A 22,294-nucleotide genomic window follows, 5' to 3' on the forward strand; every position below is an offset into this window, starting at 1 on the left:
CATCAAACAGATAAGGAAATGTTCTCAAATTTCCCTTTTGAAATGGGAGACTGTTCTCCATCAAGTCTTGCATTCTGTTAAAGACATTGATCAAATGGACTGACGTTAAGCCTTATTAATATTATAAATTCATTTTATATGAATCTCAAGTTTACTTTGTAAGAATAAGGAAATTTAGGTACAGAAAGAGATTATTTTACCAGTTGCCCTGATTATGATCCCAGTTGATAGTGATAATTGAGAGATCCTGACTTGATAGACAATTTTTTTTTTTCTTTTTGCAATTTGGCTACATTAAATTTGGGAGAAAACTGGGAACCTGCAAGAGCAGTGAACCTGTAAATTTCTCAGCCGCAAAGTGTTTGAGGCCAAAACATTGATTTCAAGAAGGTGATAGGTATAATTTTTAAGACTAAATGCCTCAAAAGATGTGGGGGTAAAAGTAGAAAAAGCTCCAGAGTTGGATGATCAACCATAATCGTTGAAAGATGGAGCAGGCTTGAAGTGCTGGATGGCCTGCTCCTGTTGCCCTGTTTGTTACTAGGGTGGGCAGTCACTGGCAGCCTTGTGGAAAATTATTCAATGTCTTTGAAACAAAAGAACGAGAGTTTGTTATACAGAAAATGGAAAAATAAATTGTATATCGGATACTTAAGTCTTATCTTTTAACAGCAAAATGTAAGATTCCACTCCCCACACAGGAAATATCCTTGGCAGATATCAGCCCCAGTGAAGTACAGTTATCTTCACTTTTTTTATTATAACTGAAGAGATCACAAGTTTCCCTTGAGACAACTTCCTGCACAAACCCCAGATGTCACACTCCAAGTCTCGCTGTGGCACATGGAAAAGCTAATTTCCTGATTTTTCACTAGGTAGCCTATCTAGTCATTGAAGACCCATGGTTTCTTAGAAATGCTGATCGAATGCCTGCTTGAAGACTTTTGGCAGTCGGGAATTAGCTCCCCAGCACTGAGAACCAAAAACCATTTGCTTCCACTTTCTAGCCAAGTTCCCAATTAATAAAGATATATTCTAAACTCGTTTCATACCCTGGTGCCAGCATTATCACAGACCTTTAGCGCTGTCTACTACCATTTTTCTGTGTTTCACTCACATTGTTTAAAGAAGCCTTTTAAATAATTTATTTGCCTTCAGTATGCACTGAACTTTAGTTGCTAATTGGCTGAACCTTCCATTCAGTCTCCCGTTTTATGCTTCTAGCACTGATTTTTCAATTTGTGGCTCCTTCTTGCTGACTAATTCGACAACAGAATTAATCTTTTGGGAATCTCAGTTCTCCCTTCCAGCCCCCACTTAACTATAAATCATCTCTGCTCTGTAATAGTTTCAATTTCTGGTTATTTAGGAAAATGCCTGTTTTTTTGTTCTGCTCCAAGCAATCATCAAAGCTTTGTTTCTTATGTGAAAAACTTTGAGAAAATCAGCAATCAACAAAAAAACGAGGATATAACATCTTTAGGAAATCTTAGTTGCCTGATTATTGGTAGATTCTTGTGTGAGATTTCTGTATCCAATTTCTGTTTCAGTGGAACAGTAAGGCAGATGCTGGACTTGCGAAGAAATATGGCAGATAGTGTATCAGGACAACAGTCTGCAAACTCAAGTAGTACAGGTAGGTATTAAAAATCTATCTGATTCAATTAATGAGTTTCAGCAGCATTTTTAACACTATCAAGTCCAGCTCTTCACTTAATGAAAATACTGCCACATCTCAAACTGCTAATTGAGCACAATACATGTGGCTTTTTGAAATATCCAGCTCATGGGAAATTAAATTCCATATTGCATAATTGGAGGGAATATTTTTAATAAATACTCTTTCTAGAGGAGCTTCACATTTTGCATCATCACTTTAACTTTATACCAGCCACTTGATTCCTATAGCTGTTTGCTTCCAACTTGCTCAACATGATTTCAGAGTCTTACAACATTGAAACAGACCCTTTTGCTCTAACTCGTCCATGTCAACCCGTGATCCCAAACTAAACTAGTCCAACTTGCCTGCATTTGGCCTACATCCCTCAAACTTCACTTTTCATGTACTTATGCAAATGTCCTTTAAATGTTGTAACTCTGCCTGCATCTACCACTTCCTGTGGCAGCTTGTTCCACACACAGACCAGTGTTTTTTCATTTTTTTGTTAAGGACAAGTGAGACAACCTTTTTTTAAAAAAACTTTCTCCTCTCACTTGAAAAATATGCCCCCAGCTTTAAACTCCCTCCCCCTAGGGAAAAGAACTTTGCAACTCACCATATGTACGTCCTTCATGATTTTATAAACCCCTAAGGTCACCTCAACCACCTCCACTCCATTGAAAAAAATCCTAGCTTATCTAGCCTATTTTTATAATCAAGCCCATTAATCCCGGCAACATCCTAGTAAACCATTTCTTAACCCCCTCCAATTTAATATTCTCCTGGATGCAAGGTGACCAGAACTGCACACAGACATCCAGAAGAGGCCTCGCTAAAGTCCTGTACACCCTCAACATAATGTTCCAGCTCCCACATGCGGAACTCTAAGCAGTGAAGACAAGCATCTTAAATACTGCCTTAACTACCCTGTCTACATGTGCAAATTTCAAAGAATTACATACCTGAACCGTTGGTTCTCTATTCTACAACACTATCCAGGGTCCTACCATTAATTGTACAAGTCCTGTTCTTGTTTCTTTTACCAAACTGCAGCACTTTGCATTTATTCAAATTAAACTGTTTGCTGCTCCTCAGCCCATTGACCCAGTTGATCACAATCTCTTTGTAAACTTAGATAACTTCTTTCATTTCCCACAGTACTGCCAATTTTGGTGTAATATGCAAATTTGCTAACCATACCTATTCTCGTCCAAATCATTTATAAATAATGATAAACAAAAGTGGACCCAGCACCAATCCCTTGGAACGCTACTCCAGTCCAAAAAACAACCCTCCACCACCACCCTCTGTCTCCTACCGTTAAACCAATTTTAGATCCAATTGGCAAGCACACCCCGAATCCCCTGTGACCCACCTTTATTAATTAGTCTACCAACTGGAACTTTAGGCTTTATTAATTAGTCTTTTAGTAATTTTAATCTCTTCCATTTGAGCAAGGGGCTTGAATACTTGTAGATATGCCACTCTGAGAAAAGGAGTGAATAACCGAAAGTCTCAAGACTGTTACTGTAAATCCCCAAACTGCCAGTTTTTGTTTGAGGACTGTATAAGTGCAATTAAATTCCCATTAACGGCCTATTCATTTCATTTTTTTTTTCTTTAGGCAGTCATCCAAATGGGAGATTAGGATGCTGATGCCTGAATGTTTACCAAAACGTAATCTAATATATTATCAGGCAATTATCTATATCTGTTAGATCTATCAACATTTAAAACTTTAGTTTGCCAGTTCCAATGATTTCATTTCTAACTGATGTGGAATAGTGACGTAGCTTACCTCATCTTTTTTCGCATCTGGTAGAAAAATCTCCTGATGCCTAGTAGAGCCTCACTGCATTGCTGCATCAATAGATTTGTATCCTATATGCTCTTTTATATAGCAGGTTGAGCTACAGAGCTAAACTGACCCCGTTCTATTAAACTCTTTAACATTCATCATATTGAAGGCAGTCACAGCTGTGTGAGGCTTGCCTGACCTTTTTGACTGCCATCCATTATGAAAGCATGATAGGGTTACAAATTTTAAGCTTGGGGTAGATTGTGGGGTGCAAAAAAAAATAAGATTGTCTGAAAATTCTGATTGGAGGATGTTTTGCTGTTGCAGGTATTACAAACTTCACACCACCTCAGGTAGTTGGCGGACAGACTAAACCTCAGAATGCAGGGACATCTGGTGCTGTGGTCACTCCTGTGCTGCCAGCAACAGCAGCAGTAGTGGGAAACAATCAGTCACTGCCAACCTCTGGCAGTAACCAGCCTATGCCAGTATCTCTACAATCAGTGCCAGTATTGCTTACAGTTCCGGTGGCAATGTCTTCCCAACCTCAAATTCTTCAGGCTTCAGCAAGTAGTTTGATGACGAACCAGCAACCTGGAATTGAGTTCTTGCCTGTTCAGTCCCAACCCATGCTTAACAATCTCTCCAAACCACTCTCATCGCAGGCATTGGCAAATGTAGCAAAAGCAACTGGTGCTGGTCCTTCCTTGTCAAGCCCTGGAGTCCAAAGGAAGTCCCCTGGAAGTATGGGCTCAGTGCAGATAAGTAATGCTGCTTCCACTCAGACGACTACTGTAACTAGTACTCAGTCTGCTCTTTCGACTCAGATTTCCCGGACAGCGCAACCATCTTTGGGTACTCCAGGACATTTTAGCCCCCCTCATACTAGGCCATCAATACAGCCAAGGCCTTCACAGACTTACAGCCAGGGTCAAGTCTCTGGATCATCAAGTCAGTCATTAACCGTCACTTCAGACAGCACCAGTGCAGGAACATCCAGATCAGGTGAGTGAACTATTATGTGCAACCGTGTGCATTCAAACTGAATTGTTTTTTTCAGCTAGGTTTGTGATTAATTTTGCACATAATCCAGAGATTAAACATGTTAATGTTATTGCTGACTACCTTTCTTCATCAAAATCTATACATGCTGGCTGTGGGGCATTGAATTTGATTTACGAAAGGTCAAGGTGAATTGAGGGCCACAGTTTCACTTTAGAATAAAAGCGCAATACATCTGCACCAAAGTGCAGCCATGTCTGAATTTAGGGTATTAATCGGCTACAATGAATCAGATTGCCATTTTAAAAAGAAGCGAAATATAAATACTTTTGAAATCTTAATGCTACTGTCCATAGTAGCACATTTATTCTGCATTTTAGAGTATTGATAACACAGGTTTGGCAAGGAAATATGGCTATAACTATTTAATCTCAGATGGAAAATAAGCCCTTTTGCTTTAAAGTATCTTCAATGACAGTGTAACAGAAATCCTTACATGGATCAAGCAGTTAAGTCTTATATATTTTAGAAAACTGTGTTGTGCTTTAGCTAAGACCCATACAGTTGTTTTCTGGTAGGTTTCTGTTCCAGAAAGTGGGAGCTCATTTGCGATATCTTTATGTAAAACAAATGTTACACTAACTGCTTTTATGGTCCCTTGTACCATGTTTGGGGCAAAGTTCAGGAGGAGGTATTTAAGTACGTATTTGTCAGCTTTTTACCCACAACTTCTTCAGCATGTGCTAATTTTAAAAGTGAAGTATTTACTACAGTGGGAACTGAAGTCTAGTTGATCAGGATATTCAGGAATTGAAGTATTAATGAATGAGAGATGAGCAGGAAGATGTGACAGCTGTGTGAACAATTCAATTACCAGATGGCCCCGTCCATTACCCATATTTCTGAAATGCACTGCATCTCAAACAAAAATCTTATTCACCTACTTCAGAGACTCCAATGTGAGGAAACTGGAGAAAGTGGATTATTCTGTTTTTAGAACAGATAGTGGTAACTTATAGGAGGCAATGGCCTAGAGGTATTATTGCTAGACTGTTAATCCAGGATCTCCGCTAATGTTCTAGCAACGCAAGTTTTAATCCTCTTGATCCCTCTTGACTTTCTGCACTGGCCCCCAGAATTACAGATGCAAGTCTTCAGTCAATTCTATTCGCTCCACATGATATCAAGAAAAAATGTTGGAGGTATTGGATATTGCATTGGTTGTGGACCCTGACAACATTCCAGCAATAGTACTGAAAACTTATGTTCCAGAACTTCCTGCTGTCCTAGCCAAGCTATTCCAGTATAGTTACAACCACAGGGCATCTCCCCAACAATAATGAAAATTGCCAAGGTATGTCCTATACACAAGCAGGACACTTCCAACACAATCGTTACCGCTTCCTCAGTCTACTCTCGGTCATCAGTAAAGTGATGGAAGTTGTTGCCGACATGTTATCAAGAATACCTGCTCCACCATGCCTGGTTTGGGTTCCACCAGGTTCTCTCAGCACCCAACCTCATGACAGCCGTGGTTTAAACATGGATAAAAGAGCTGAATTCCATTGCTGAGTTGAGAGTGACAGTCCTTGACATCAGGGCCACGTTTGACCAAGTGTGGCATCAAGGAGCCCTTGCAAAAGTGAAATCAGTGGGTATCTTGAAGACAAAAACACTGCCAATTGGAGTCATACTTGGCACATTGGTTGTGGTTGTTGGTCATCTCAGCTCCAGGACATCTCTGCAGGAGTTTCTCGAAGTGGTGTCCAAGACTGAATAATAAGCTGTTTAATCGGTGGCCTGCCCTCCCATTCATGAGTAGTAGGAATATTCATTGATTAGAGTTTTAGCACCATTTGTGATTCCTGTACTGAAGCAGTCCATGTTTAAATACAAGAAGATCTCTACAATATCCAGGCTTGACTAACAAATGATAAATAGCATTTGTATCACACATACCAGGTGATGACCATTTCCAATAAGACACAATCTGCCCCTTGACAGTCAATGGTGTGACTATCACTGAATCTTGCACTATCAACATCTTTTGGGATTACCGTGGACCAGAAACTCGCCTGGTCGTGCCGTATAATACGCTGGCAACGAGCAGGTCAGATGCTAGGAATATTGTGGAAAGCAACTCATCTGACTCCCCGTTGTGTATCCACAATTTACAAGGCTCAAGTGAGTCAGGAGAGTGTTGGAATACTCCCCTTTTACTTGGATAGGTGTAGTTCCAACAATACTCGAAGCTCAACAGCACCATCCAGGACACAGCAGCCTGCTTGACTGGCATCACATCCACAAGCATCCACTCCTTTACCGCAGATGCTTAGTAGCATTGTGTACTATCTACGAGATGCAATATAGAAATTCATCAAGGCTCCTTAGACCTCACCTTACAAAACCACAACCACTTCCGCTGAGAGGGTCAAAGGCAACAGATACCGCGAACAGCACCACGTGAAGTTCTCCTCCCAAGCACTATCCATCTTGATGGGAAATATATTTCCATTCCTTCAGTGTCACTGGGTCAAAACCCTGTAATTCCCGCCCTAAGGACATCTGTGGTTCTCTCTCCAGCACTTGGATTGCAGCAGTTCAAGAATGCAGCTCACCACCACCTTCTCAAAGGCAACTAGGGATGGGCAATTAATGCTGGCCAGCCAGCAACACTCATGTCCCATGAGTGAATCAGAAAATAAGTGGCACTATAGTGCTGGCTGTTCAGGTCAAAATTATTTAACTCCAACTTAATATTTTGTGTACACAGACTACATGAACTAGGGTGTTTCAAGGGTATCAATCATCATCATCACCTTGAGGATAATTAGGAATGGACAGTAAGCATAAAAACACAAGAGCAGGCCATTCCGTATTTTAACGCTTGATCCTCTATCTTGACTCCTTATTCCTACTTTCTGTGCATACAGCTTGATGCCTTTTTATTAGCTCTTAAAATATCTGCTTCTTTGATTACAATCAATGAACTAGCCTCTGAGCCATCTGTAGTGGTGAATTCCACAGGGTGGTCAGCCTGTGAAGATTTTTATCCCCTTCATCTCAGTCCTAGGTTGTCTACCCAATGTTTGGATTGTGACCAGAGGTTCTAGAGTTGTTCCCCCCCCCCCAAAAAAAAAACCCAGGGAAGTAACCTCCACTGGCTGCATTTAGTGTCTTACCCTGTTGAGTTTCAATGATGTCCCCTCTCGTCTTTCTAAACTGAGTGAGTGCAGGCCGAGTCAAGCCTATCTCTCCTTGTGGAATAGTTCTGCTAACACCATATCAGTCTGGTGAGCCTGTACTTCACACTCTTTATGGCAAATATATTTATTCTCTTACGGAAGGGAGATCCGAACCATGCAGAATACTCCAGGTGTGGTCTTTTTTAAAATAGATTCTAGTGTTTCCGCCTCCCCTACTGAGTTAGACTGATTTGTTTCTTCTCTTCCTCCTGTATTTAAATACTAAGATTACACGAGCCATCCTCTAATTTGTAGGATCTGCTCCAGAATCTGTAGAATTTAGCAATGTGACTCCCATTGCATCTACTATTTTAGGAATTTATTTTCTTCAGTGCTCTGAGATTTAGATTATCAGGCTGTGGTGACCTGTCAGCCTTTTAATCCTGTTTAATTTCTCTAGAACCTTTTTTAAAAATTTTTACTCATACTGATTTTCTTCAATTCCACCCTCTCACTGATCCCTTTGTTCCTTACCCTTTCAGGGCAGTTATCAGTATCATCAGTTGTGAGGATAGAGCCCAAACTTGTGGTCATTCTTTTCAAGTCAGTCTTTGTTTTCTGGTTTTGTAGCTGATGGTTTCTTAATGGAGTGAGATGATAGCTGCCTTCACCAATTTCCAGATGTCCTCTGCCCCATTAAAATGAGTTCTTCTGGAGATTTTTGTGAATATGTTGGAAATGGCTAGTCTGCTTGAATCTTGAAGCTACTCAACATTGGACTTTTTTTTTCTAACTTTCTTCATCTTCAGTTGCTTCTGGTGGCATTTGATGGATATAGAGGAGCAGATGAGCTGGTGGTCTGTTCTGTGCACGTTAATAGAAGCTTTTATATCAGTTTTGTTTTATATTCTGGGCAAATTTACTGTTATATCCTATTTTTCCCTCTTGCTCAATCATTTTTCCTCTTGCTGAATCCTAAACCGTTCCCATTTCTCAGGCTTGCTGCTTTTTCTGTTAATTATATTTTCTCTGTTTGGATCTAATGCTGTCTCTGCTTTTGTAAGCTAACAGTTGAGCCACTTCCTGTTTTTATTCTAGATAGAAATGAATAATAATTGTAATTCATGCATAAATACTGGCTTTGATGGACAACTGTTCAGATATTTGATCTAGATTTAGGTTAGATTCCCTACAGCGTGGAAACAGGCCCTTCGGCCCAACAAGTCCACACCATCCCTTGAAGCATCCCACCCAGACTCATCTCCCTATAACCCACACACTCCTGAACACTATGAACAATTTAGCATGGCCGATCCACCTAGCCTGCACACCTTTGGACTGTGGGAGGAAACCGGAGCACGCGGAGGAAACCCATGCAGACACTGGGAGAATGTGCAAACTCCACACAGTCGCCCGAGGCTGGAATCAGTTTATTATTGTCACGTGTATGGAGGTACTTTTTGCTGTATCATTTCGTGTGCAAACGAGACAAATCATACCTTTACGTAAGTATCTCCCAGGGTAATAGAACAGAATGTCGAATATAGTGTTACAGCTACAAAAGTGCAGAGAAAGATCAGCTCTGAGAGGTCTGTTCATAAGTCTGATAACAGCAGGGAAGAAGCTATTATTGAATCTTTTGGTACCTGCTTTCAAATTGTGATGCATCTGCATGGGATAATTTCTATGGGTTATCTGCGAAACTTGTCATCGAAGACCTGCCTGATTTCTTTTAGTCCTCCTGAGGAAATAGAGGCATTGCTATGCTTTCTTGATGGTAGTGTCAGTGTGGAATGACCAAGATAGATTGTTGGTGATACTTACTCCGAGGAACTTGAAGCTCTTGACCACCTCCATCTCAGCACTACTGACATAAATGGGGTATTGTTCCACTCCATTTCCTGAAGTTGAAAACCAACTCCCTTCATTTTGATGACATTAAGGGAGAGATTGTGTTTGCACCATGTCACTAAGTTGTTTACCTCCTTACTGTACTCTGTCTCATCATTGTTTGAGATCTGACCCACTACAGTGATGTTATCAGCAAATTTGTAAATGGATTTAGAGCCAAATTTAATATCTTAGTTGTCAGTGTATAAGAAGTATGGTAAGTTGAAAGCTGAAATTGATCTTGATGTTAAAACCCATTTCCCGTTTTACAATTCTCAGACTGAAATAACTCTTGATAGCCCTCAACTCCTCCTTTGGTTGTGAAGTGCTGGCAGATCACCCATTTTCTTATTGAATGGCAGGGCAAGCTTAAGGGCCGAAGTGGACTGTTTCTGCTCTTGTGTTCGAATGTTACCCTGCCTATTGTTCTCTCAAACAAATACATGTGGAATTGCATAATTGAGAATGCAACCGGTGTTTAACTAGTTTATGGCTTAATCATTTTTTCCTTCATTTCTTGAATGAATTCCATATTTAATAACTTGCAATGTACACATGTCTACAAGTATAAATCACAGTAGAAACTCTACAGCTATAAAGTTTTTAGAAATTTCGATGCGCTTTCATTGAACACGAGAACTTGAGAATGTGAAGTCAGCAGCAACTCTGCTTTTATTGTATTCCTAATGGTTTAATGATTTATAAGATGTCAGTCTCTGTAAGTGTTACTAACTTGTGATGCACACCCATATCTTCTGTTTTGGATGTAACCTGAGTATTCAAGATTGCAGGGGTTATTCTAAACTTTTAAGTAGCAGTTGTAGCTGATGGACAGACTGAAAATTAGAGCAGAGTGTACTAGAGATTAATTCCATGTAATTGCTACTGTGGACGTTGGGATCAAATATCTGCTGAGAGCAAGCTTTGAAGCTGAGCTTTCTTTGTCAGACTAGAATGTTAAATGAATTGCTTGTATTCCGTTAACAGAGAGCAGCCTCAACCAGGCCACCACCCAGAGACATCCCATCGCAGCTCCAGCAGAGTCACCAGCTGCTAAGAAAGCACCGCCTAACAGCAGCCAGGTGGGTACAACACATAGCAATATACATCATTTCACCAGTTATAGCCCACTGCAGTCTTTCTTGTCTCTGCTGGCGATATACAGATGGTGAAATAGTAAACTATCCCTTTGGGTAGAACGTGGGTGTTGTTTGTACGTGAGAATAATTTACCTGATCATCACGTTGTTCCTTTTCTTAATAGTCAGTCATAGATTATCTTGTTACACTTGACTATTCAACCTCTACAGAATATGGTTATTTTTCAGGAAGTTAAAATTCAAATTCAGTGGAAAATTTAATGTTTTCATGAGCAAATCTGCCTTTTTAATGAAACTACAAAGAAGCTTGGCAGAAAGAATTAAAAGCCAAATTTTTAATTTTACTTAAAGTATATATTTTAGGGGCTAGTTTCTAGCATTAAAATGAGGAATGCCTCCATATAGAATTTGAGGCAACGAAAGTGACAAGACCTTCCTCAAATGCCCAAAGAAATGTGCTGGGAGGAAAAACGTGTGTCTATTATGTTATGTGTCCACATCTTTTGCCCTGACCAGAGAATGGTGTAAAGCAATGAGGGATCTTGAGGCAAGAAATGCACACTTGAGGGTGGAGACAGGGGAAAGAAATTATATTTCTTTTTGTGCATTCTCTAAATAAACTGGAAAGATTTTCTAAATAAAACACTGCTCACTCATTAGCACAGCATAATGTGGCTGGATTCAGTCTTCAAAAAGAGATACCATCAAAGGTTTTCAGAAACCTTCACCTGAGTGGAACTTTTTGATGGGATGCAACAATGCTTCACTCTTCCAACAGCCCTAAATTCCGCATCGGGGTAACTCATCGTTCAGCGCTTCACTGCGCAGAAATGGAAGTTGTTCAGTCAGTCAAGGTTCGTTTCCAGAACTTGTAAGCCTTTTCCAGTTTCTAATACAGATTCTCTTCATTACAGCACTAAAGTTTTTCCAGTTCCTCTAGAGAATACATACATGAAATCAATGTGTCTTCCCTGTTTTGGTTTTTCTCTCATCAGATATCTCCATAGTTGAAAGGTTTAGCAGCTTAAAAAAAATTAGAATTGCTTTTTTAAAGCTGAAAGCAAACTTGTGTCTTTCTACAGCCCATTGTTATAATGTGTAATGCCATGGTTTGTAATGTGTGAAAGTGATTGGTTAATAGGGTGTGCATTATTGAATGTTGGCACACCTCAGCAAAAATATTAATAGCGAACGCCACCTGCTGGGTTATTTTGTTTATTTTTTAAAATGTAAAGAATTATATCAAAACATTACATATTACTCCGCAATTCACAGCTGTCCGAAAAAACTGTGTCTCACTCCCCACTCTACACCTATGGCATTTTCGATGGCAACACATTGCTAAGTTTTGAGGACCAAATGACAGCGGAACAAATTGCCAACAACGAACTTTTAGATGGAGCCAGGCGGCATATTACTGTGACTGAGGAGGATCTTATTGGACTTGAGGAGGAACGCAATGAAAAGAACACCCGCAAGCAGACAGATTGGGCAGTGAATATCCTTAAACAATGGCTTATTGAAAAGGGCAGAGATGAAAATTTTGAAGCAATGCCAGTGGAAGAACTTAATAGTATTTTGAGAGAATTTTATGGCACTGTGAGGAATCATGATGGTAACACCTATAGCATTTCTAGTTACAAGTCCATCCGGGCAGGTTTAAATAGGCACCTTAAGATGCCTCCTCACAGCCGGCAGATCTGCCTCATGCAGGATAAGGAGTTCAGTAGTGCCAATAATGTGTTTCTGGGTGTACTTAAGATACTCAGAAAGCAAGGAAAGGACGAAACAAACCACCATCCCCCTATCAACGCAGCTGACCTTCGAAAGATCAGAACATCTGGTGTCCTGGGACTTCACACACCCCTTGCACTTGTGAACAAAGTCTGGTTTGACCTGCAGTTACACTTTGCAAAGCGTGGACGGGAAATCCTTCGGGACCTCCCTCCAGATGCTTTTGTTATTAAGCGTGATCCCAATGGACGACGTTATGCAATGCTGAAGTATACAGGGAAAAGTAGAAGTCGAGAAGAGCCTTTGAAATTGGGCCGGATGTACGATATGCCAGGAGATGTAAACTGCCCAGTCACTTCCCTTGAACTTTATATATCCAAGTTGCCACCAGATCCTCCTGCTTTCTACCTTCACCCTCTAAAATTAACACCAGAACAGTTAAGAGAACAATCTGTCTGGTATAAAAGGGAGCCAATGGGAGTAAATTATCTTGGAAGCATGATGCCTAGAATCAGCATTGCTGCCAGGCTGTCCCAGAGGTACACCAACCATTCTCTCAGAACTACAACTGTTCGTCTCCTGTGTGATGCTGGCCTTGGAGCACGGGAGATCATGGCACTTACTGGCCACCGTTCAGAATCGAGTATCAGAAACTACTGGGGAGCTGCAGAATTTCAGTACCGGGCCTGGTCAGACATGTTAGACAATGCAGGATTCAACTATATTTACACAACTCCAAGCTCTGTATCACATGAATCACAACCAGCTACTTCATCTTCTACAGTGACTTTAAATCACAACACTGTTTCCGGAAAAACCGCTGGGCTCATCTTGCAGAACTATGTCATAAAGCAGGAACGGCTAAAATGAACTATTTGTGCAGTGAATGACTCGATACACTACATAAAAAGTAAAAATTAGTTATATATTGAAAGGAAATCTAATTCTAAAATGAAAACCTGTGAGGTATGATAGCATTAAGACTTCAGTATTATATTTAACAAGACTTTTGGGTCACTAAAAAAGTATAGTTCTTTTATCAATAGCATTTGGCTATTTTTTAAAAAAATTGGAAGTTTCATTTTTGTGATCAGTGCCATAATAGTTCCCTCGGCTCAAAGATATGTTTTGATGACTGTTAAACCAAGATCTGGAAATGTAGCACGTAAGCTTTGCTGTCCTTCTAGAGCAATTGAAATGCTGAACCTTTTTTTGCGGCATGTTTAAGATCATCAATTCAGAATGGATGCAGCTGCAGTAAAACCTGTAATTTTATTACAGAACTTCTGAAAAAAAAAAACCAAAATCAGGCAGCAATATCTGTGACCCGAAATTGCACTGATTAAAATCAGGCCCTGGATGGTGCTTGTTTCACAATACTGGTTGCATGCAGAGGTCTGTGATGCACAAAAAAAAATGGTTTCAAACGTGGTCGGTGCTGTCTTGTCTTGGCATCTCAACAAGGCCTTTAGTTAATTGCATTCCCTGTTAGAGAGGGAGGCATCTGAATTAGATTGCTATTTGATCGTCTTTTTCCACTGTAAGGCTTGCGTAGGAGATGTTTCAGGGACTTCCATGAATTGGGAGCAAATATGCACTTGAAACAAATTGGGTGTCACTTTAGAGATAGAATCATGATTCTGTCAGTAAATGTTCAATATAGCAAATACATCTTTCCAAATATATTTATTTTTCCCCTCAGTTGTTTGTCTCGTCAGTGGGAGTATTTTCAAAGAATGACCTTTTATTGCAAAAATATTTTGCACTGTTATTGCCAAAAGTCAAAAATTAATATAGTTTAACTTCAGCACATTAGATGGTGTAATTTTATAGGGATTCAGAGGCAGAGAAGCTATTGTTTGTGAATCTTTAAAAATGGTGGCATACGTTGACATGGCTGCTTTTGTAAATAAAAGGAGATTCTTGACTTTATTGGTGCTGAGTGAAAAGAAAGCAAATTATGCAAAATCTAAATCACTAGTTCAATCTCAACTAGATCTCGTATTATGTAATTCTGGGTCTCCTTAGAGGGTGAGAAAGAGACTTGCCAGAATTGTACCTAGGATGGTGGGAATTCATTTTTTTTTAATTTTAAAAAAGCCCTGCATTTGTATAGCACTTTACATGACTGCCAGACATCACAAAACACTTTACAGCTGAAGTGCAATAACTGTTGTAATGTTTAAAAGGAAAGTTAATTTGGAGTCAGCAAATCCTATTTTGTTGATCTTAATTGAGGATGACTGCTGGTCACAATCCCAGAAATAACACTCGTTCTTCTCTGAGTTAGTGCTTTGGGTCTTTGACATTTTACCAGAGCAGGAAGATGAACCCTCCTGTAAAGGACAGCATCTCCAACAGTGCAGTGTGCCCTTAGTTCTGTATTACAATGGCATGTCAGCCTTTAATTTTTTTTTTTATGCTCAAATCTTGGAGTGGAGCTGAACCTGGAACCTTTTTGATTCAGAAAAGCAATTGTGCTCCCAACAAATCCAGAATAGACACAAACAGAACACAGTGAGTCAGAGATTTTAAGAGGTGCTCCAAACTGGGTCTGGATGGAATGAATAAATTTAGATTTTTTTCCATTTGGGAAATGAGCCTGACCAAAGATATGAGCTAATTAGCAAAAGATTATGATCTGGAAAGCACTGCCCTTTTAAAAAGGGTAGTGGCAGCAGATTCAAAAGTAACTTTCTAAAGGGAATCGGGTAAATATTTGGAAGTAGAAAATTTGCAATGCTGTGGGGGAAATGCGACATGAAAGGTTTCAAAAAACTGCCCAACTTTGAGACCCCTCCCAATTGGGGTACGTTCTGCACTTCAAATTAAGTGGGTTTCGTTGTGTATTCGGTATTGGATGTAATTCCAGTGCTACAGACTCATGGACTAAAGGTGAGGTTTGAGAGGCCAGAATTAAGAATTTCCATATCTGCAATCAAAATCATGCTCAAATGAACAATTAATCATTCAAAATTGCCAATTTAGCTGAATTGAAATATTTAGGTTTTACAATGTATAAGTCTTCAAAGTTAATCTTTTGAGACTGTGACAACGTACATCTTTTTAATGCAGCAAATAAATCATAGCCTTATAAATATCTAAACTAACTTACACTTTCTTTTTTAAATCATGAGTAGAGTATCTGTTTTGTTTGGATTTAGTTCTGGGTCGGGGCTAATCTAGAATGCACCACTGGTTACAGTACACAGCCTCTGCCAGTGCAAGCTGCAGTTAGATTTCGATGGTTTGCCAACAAAACCAACTCATAAATTACATAATAGACAACATAAACTAAAGGCCACAAATAAAACCTGTTTAGGTGTCATCTGATCCAGTGCACTGGTTAACCAATGTAAGTGTGGCACTGTTGTTTTGCAGTGTGAGCAATAATTGCACGCTTGCAGGTTTCACTGTTGCTGCCTATAGTGTTCGTTTTAATTCCTCTTTAAATGTGTTTTAATATATTCTTAAGCTGGCAACAATTGATCACTGTCCCTGCATCTTTTGTGGTGAAACAATGAGCGTTAGCATTTTTTAAAATGAAAACTGGTGGCATCTCCCTTGCCTTTTGTTTCACCCTAGTGGAATTTATTTCCGTAATCATTCAAAAACTCTTCCGCACTTTCAGTAATTAATTTCTGGCATTTGGCACCTAATTATCAACACAGGTCAGCTTGTCAAGTCAGTAGAAGATATTTGATGCTTTAAGAGGAAATAATAGATGTATTGGATTTGGAATTAACAAGGTACTGTAAAACCTTTTGCAGAAAATAAAAGGTCATGTTGTGGAGGGAGGAGCACATTGGCTAGCTAACAGAAAACTGAATTGGCACAACTAGATCATTTCCTAGTTGGCAAGATAAAGCAAGTGGTGTGCCATAGGAATCTGTGCTGGAGCCTCAACTTACAATTTTGAAAAATTACTTTGAAAGGGCAGAGGGTCTAATTGCTAACTCTATTGATGCTACAGAGTTAAGTAGAAATGCAAGTTGTGAAGAGGACATAATAGGGCTATAAAGAGATTATAGTGGGCAAATATATGGCAAATGGAGTATAATGTTAGAAAAACTGAAATTGCTCATTTTGGCAGGAGAATGAAAAGGAAACAAATTATCAAAAGTGAGTATGCAGAGGAATCTGAATGCTCTAGTGCGTGAATTGTGAAAAGTTAGCAATGCAGCAAGTATTTAGGAAAGCTAATAGACTGTGTTATTTGTGATGAAAATTAAACATAAACATAAATATAGGGAGGTTATGCTTCATTTATAAAGGGCATTGGTGAGACCACATATGCAGTACTATGTATATAATTGGTCTAGGTTTGAAAGGTTTATATTAGATTCCCTACAGTGTGGAAACTGGCCCTTCAGCCCAACAAGTCCACACCGCCCCTTTACAGCATCCCACCTAGACCCATCCCCTTATGAACCACACACCCCTGAACACTGCGGGCGTTTTAGCATGGCCAATCTAGCTAGCCTGCACATCTTTGGACTGTGGGAGGAAACCGGAGCACCCAGAGAAAACCCACACAGACACGGGGAGAATGTGCAAACTCTGCACACAGTTACCCGAGGTTGGAATTGAACCCAGGTCCCTGGCGCTATGAGGCAGCAGTGCTAACCACTGAGCCACTGATATAGTTCATTAGACTAATATTTGAAATGGGTGAGTTTGAAGATTTAGAGCTTTAAGCGCTGGTCCACTGGCTTTTAGATGAATCAGTAATAACAAATAGAACCAGGCGTAGCCCATTCAGAGTCTCAAGTCTGCGCTACCTTTCAACATAATCACGGCTGATGTGCCTCAGGTCTCAACTCCTCTTCCCTGCCAGCTCAATATACCTGTCAACTCCCTGATATATCAAAAATCTATATATCTCCTCTTAAATACTTCCAGTGACCTAGAGAATTCCATACATTCGCTACTTGCTAAAAGAAGTTCCTTCACACCTCAGTTTTAAATTAATGTCCTTTTCTTCTAGAACGATGCTTCCTAGTTTGAGATTCTTTCACCAATGGAAGCATCCTCTCAACAACTTCTGTGTCAAGATTTTTGGATCAAAAAGATCGTCCCTGATTCCTTAAACACTGAATAAAGACCTAACCTAACTAGCCATTCTTGATAAGTCGGCCTCATCATCCCTGAAATCAGCCTGGTGAATCTCTTTCACATAGTCTCCAATGCCAGTATATACATATATATTTTGTTAGATACAGACACTAAAAGTATACAGTAGTCTAGGTGTAACCTCACCAACTACTGTACAATTGTATCAAGACTTCGCTTGTTTTTAAACTGAACCACCACCACCTCTTCTCCGCCCCCCCCGCCATAAGCAATTTTGCTTACTGTATCTGCATGCAGAGGAGCACCCAAATCCTTCTGTGCTGCATTTTTTTTGGAGTGTGTATTTCAATAATAGTCATTTTCTAATTTTTCCTTCCTAACTGTATGACTTTGTAATTCCCTGCATATTTCCTTGTTGAAAATAAAAACCAAAAGAACTGTGGATGCTGTAAATCAGGAACACAAACAAAGTTTCTGGAAAAGCTCAACAGGTCTGGCAGCATCTGTGAAGGAGAAAACACTTAACGTTTCGTATATGAAGACACAACACAGTCAGACACACCCTAGAACATAGAACAATACAGCGCAGAACAGGCCGTTCGGCCCTCAATGTTGCGCCAACCTGTGAACTAATCTAAGCCCACCCCCCTACACTAACCCATCATCATCCTCCATCTGCTTATCCAGGGACTGTTTAAATGCCCCAATATGGCTGAGTTAACTACATGGGCAGACAGGATGTTCCACGCCCTTACCACTCCGAGTAAAGAACCTGCCTCTGACATCTGTCTTAAATCTATAAGTCACCCTATCATACATTAAAGATGTATCAGAGATGACCACAAGACTACACAGACCACTCCTGACAAATGTAAAGGATCCCATACCTACAACCAGTAAAACTAATGTAATGTACAAAATACCATGCAAGAACTGAAATATTATGTAGGCCAAACTAGAAGAAAACTGACCATAAGGATACATGAACACCAGCTAGCCACCTAGAGACGCAACCTGTTCTTACTGGTCTTAATACACATGGACAAAGAACGACATGAATTTGACTGGGACAACACATCCATATTAGCACAAGCCAAACAGAGACCTGCTAGGGAACTCCAACCAGAACTCCATGAACATACACATTGAACTGGATCTGATATACAAATCACTGAGAAACAGAAACGGAAGTGATGCCAACCACCCCAGTAAACTGAGCCATGTAAACAATAAGTGGGACAGAACACCAATGCTTCACCAGAGGCGCGCTGATGATGTAATCTGGCAGGGTGACGAAACATCTGCAATCTAGCACACTGGTTCAGCAAGCAAGTCTATAATCTATTTCACAACCCAAGTTACACATCATCTCAAAAACTTGAATTAATGTTTTTGATCCCCACTGGAACTCTTCTTTGGATAAGAAAGGGGCTGAAAGACGATGGCTTTCATACTGTTGCAAGGAGGAGCAGCTGGAAGAAAAGACACAAATATAGATGTAAATAGGTCACCTGTGTTGAGAGCAAACCCACGAAGGCAAGGAGCCGGGGGAGGAAGGGTATGTCAATAAAATTGGAGGTCGTTGCATATGTTTTGAAGTCGTGAAACTCAAAATTGAGTCCTGACAGCTAAAGCATGGTTAAATAGGGAATGAACTGCTGTTCAGTCAAGCTCAATGCAAGCTGAAAGTAGTGCGGTATGCTCAAAGAGAAATGTTGGCTTAAGAGCAAACTGCTGTATTGAAATGGGCAACCAGGAGGTTGGAGTCATTCTTGGACAGCACAGGTGTTCCGCAACGCAGTCTATTTTGCCATGCAATTATAGAGGAGACTGCATTGTGAGCAGCAAATACAACACATTGCTTCACGTAGAAGGCGCTTAGGATCTTGGACTGAGAGAAGGGAGGAGGTAAAGGAGCAAGTCACACTATCTGCAGTTGCATGGGATGATGCTCTTCCTTTCTTGTGGCAAAAGTATGAAGCTGTTATTTACCAGATCCCTTCAGTTCTGAAGAAGCCATGTTGGACATGAAGTGTTAACTCTGTTTTTACCTCTACACGCATGCTGCCAAGTTGGCTGAATTTCTCCCAGTAAGTCTCTCTTTACTTCAGATCTTCAGCTTTCACAATATGTTGCCTTTAACTAATTGAACACTGAGAAACAAATGTAATACGCAGGGTTTTTAGATTCTTTCCAGAAATGGTGCTCTGAAAGTGGTTTCCTGACCTGAGTGCTTTTTGTTTAATTAATTTTTTGATATTGAGATATTGACATGGTCTCTTTGCCCTGAGAGAATGGTGGTAGTACTGCACTTCTTTGTACAACTGAATGGCTTGGTAACTGGTTATGTCAATCATGTAATTTGTGACTGAAGCCTGAAGATAGAGGATGGCAAATCTAGAGGAAAATTAACCTGTTGGTGTGTGTTTTTTTATATATAATCCTGAACATCCCCTGATAGAGATAATAGGAACTGCAGATGCTGGAGAATCCGAGATAACAAGGTGTAGAGCTGGATGAACACAGCAGGCCAAGCAGCAGCATAGGAGCAGGAAGGCTGACGTTTCGGGTCTAGACCCTCCCCTGATAACTGTTTCATTTTTGTAGTTTGCCATGATGGACTTTAAACTTTGAATTTGAGCTTGAGATTGATAGTCCCATAACCAGTGCTGTATTCCAATACGTTTCCATTAATTAGAGATTACACTTGCTCCAAGATGCTTCCATTGTGCTCTGGACTTGTCAGTACTAGATTCCATGGAAGTCCTTTTTTTTCAGGGATGAAACTACTTAGCTATACTAGTTATTGATTTAATTAAATCTAGGCCAAAAACAGAAACCAGTATGTTGCTCTGGTCAGGCAGCATCTGTGAATTGTTTACTTCCAATGCCCTAGTGCCTCCCTATCTTCATTTAACCAACGTTTTCCTAAACACCATAAGTTCTAAGGAAGGAGCAGTGGATCTGAAACTTTAACACTATTTCTTCACAGATGCTGCAGACCTGCTGAACTTTTCCAGCAACTTCTGTTTTTGTAGCATCTGTGGACTGTAGACGTGTTAACTTCTCCAGAATGGGCCCATCTCAAACGTATTTTCTAAATTTTGGGCATTATGTATAATGCTAGTAGAGTAATGAGCAATTGCTATGTGCAAATGTTTGCTACATTGACAATATCTAGGTAGTAGCAAACACTCAACTGTAGTCCTAAATGCAGGTTTAGAATTTTCATGGGTTCTAAATGCTGGGAAATGCTACTTCAGTCCTGAAAAACTCAAAACATGATCAGATTTTTGGAGTTAATGACAAGAAGTGACTTCCTTTTGTAACTTTGTTCTACCCACTCAACGTTTGTGATTTGTTGCCAGCTTTTATCTTAGTAAGTGAATGCAGAACAAATTATATGTGTTGTAATATGTTTACCACAAACTGTAATGAATAAGGTGGTGTATATTTGGCAAGTAATTGCTTAGCCAGTAGAACCTTATCACTGCTTTGTGTAATGTCTCGTGCAATATACTTTCGGTACAGTGAGCACATAAATGTTTACAGCCTGTCCTGAACTGCGGCTAATTATGGGTGCTCATGGACAGCTATTGACCTGAGCAGGACGTCAGGGCCTTAAGACTTAGTTAACAGGAAATTCATTGCAATGATGACCAATACAGTCTTGTGCATATTAAGTAAATGTAGGTTCTAGGTAAAGTTATTTTTGTTTGGTGTGGTTCCAATAATAAATCAAGAGCAAACAACTGCATATTATAAATTACAGTGTTGAAATCTCATAATAAAGTTCAATACAGTGGTATGCAAACTTTCCCAAAGACCATCCTGCACAGGTCAATATCCTTGTACTGTAGCATTACGTACTTGTTATCACAATGTTATCACAATGTTATCGTAAACAATTTTTTAAAACAGCTGAGCCAAGTTGATTTTTAAAAATTGTCAGAAGTCAAATCTGTTACACCGGCAGTGTGTGAGAAGTCCCCATGATAGGAAACATGGTTCTTTTACAATTTTCCTTCTAAATAAGCAGTCTTGGATTGTACCAGGTATTTCTAATTATTTTTCTAAAGTTAATCTGAAACCTCCATCAACAAAACCTTCACTAAACAGTATTAGTCCGACTCTAATGTGCTCAGTAGTTTGCAGAGTATTTTGTAAGTATTACATTTAAGCATTCCTTAACTGACTGACCTGAGTGGCTCTGCAAATATTTTGCATAAAACACTGATTTTGAATATCTGCACAATCTTTCATTCATTCATATTGCTGTCTGACAAAGCAGTTGGGAAGGTCCCAAATTCTCGCTCTTGCCACTGTTTGTTTGGACCTGACTTCATGTCCAGAAAGTGCAGTTTAAGACCACATAATAGTTACTGCTTTTGGGGATGAAACTCGAGAGCAAGTAGTATTTTGCACCCTCTGGCTTATATTCCCAGAGATCGCTTCCATCCCAGAAAGATTTAAATTGATTTTGATACCAAATTTGATGAGCCAGATTTCATTTTCACTTTGTCACTGGACTTCTACGCTCTTCTGTGCCCAAAAGGAAGAAGTTAATGCCCAGTATTGAATACCTGTACCATTTTTATGATTGAGTTTCCCAATATCCAAGTCAAAACTCATGTTTTAAATAATATACACCTTTGGTTCATTATTGCTATTATATAACGCCTCGGATCATCTGTTGTACTTTTGTTGTTATCTGTATTCCTTTCATGACAACTTGCTCACAATCTGTGGTCTGTTTGGCAATGAACTGGGCAAGAACTGCTGAATATTTGTGATGTGTTGCCTAGTTATTTCTAATCTACCACAGTTCAATGTATTTTTAAAAAATTCTTTAA

At 39.7% G+C, this 22,294-nt stretch overlaps 1 protein-coding gene across 1 annotated transcript in view; it reads left to right on the forward strand.

The window, feature by feature from the left end:
* LOC125447149 (activating transcription factor 7-interacting protein 1-like) overlaps positions 1-22,294 on the forward strand; it is a 174,949-nt gene that overhangs the window by 131,113 nt on the left and 21,542 nt on the right. Inside the window, exons 9-11 of the mRNA XM_048521327.2 lie at positions 1,551-1,636; positions 3,786-4,463; positions 10,523-10,617. Coding sequence (XP_048377284.1) covers positions 1,551-1,636; positions 3,786-4,463; positions 10,523-10,617 — 859 coding nt within the window. The remainder of the gene's footprint in view (positions 1-1,550; positions 1,637-3,785; positions 4,464-10,522; positions 10,618-22,294) is intronic.

Source organism: Stegostoma tigrinum, chromosome 38 (assembly GCF_030684315.1).
Source record: "Stegostoma tigrinum isolate sSteTig4 chromosome 38, sSteTig4.hap1, whole genome shotgun sequence".
Taxonomy (NCBI): domain Eukaryota; kingdom Metazoa; phylum Chordata; class Chondrichthyes; order Orectolobiformes; family Stegostomatidae; genus Stegostoma; species Stegostoma tigrinum.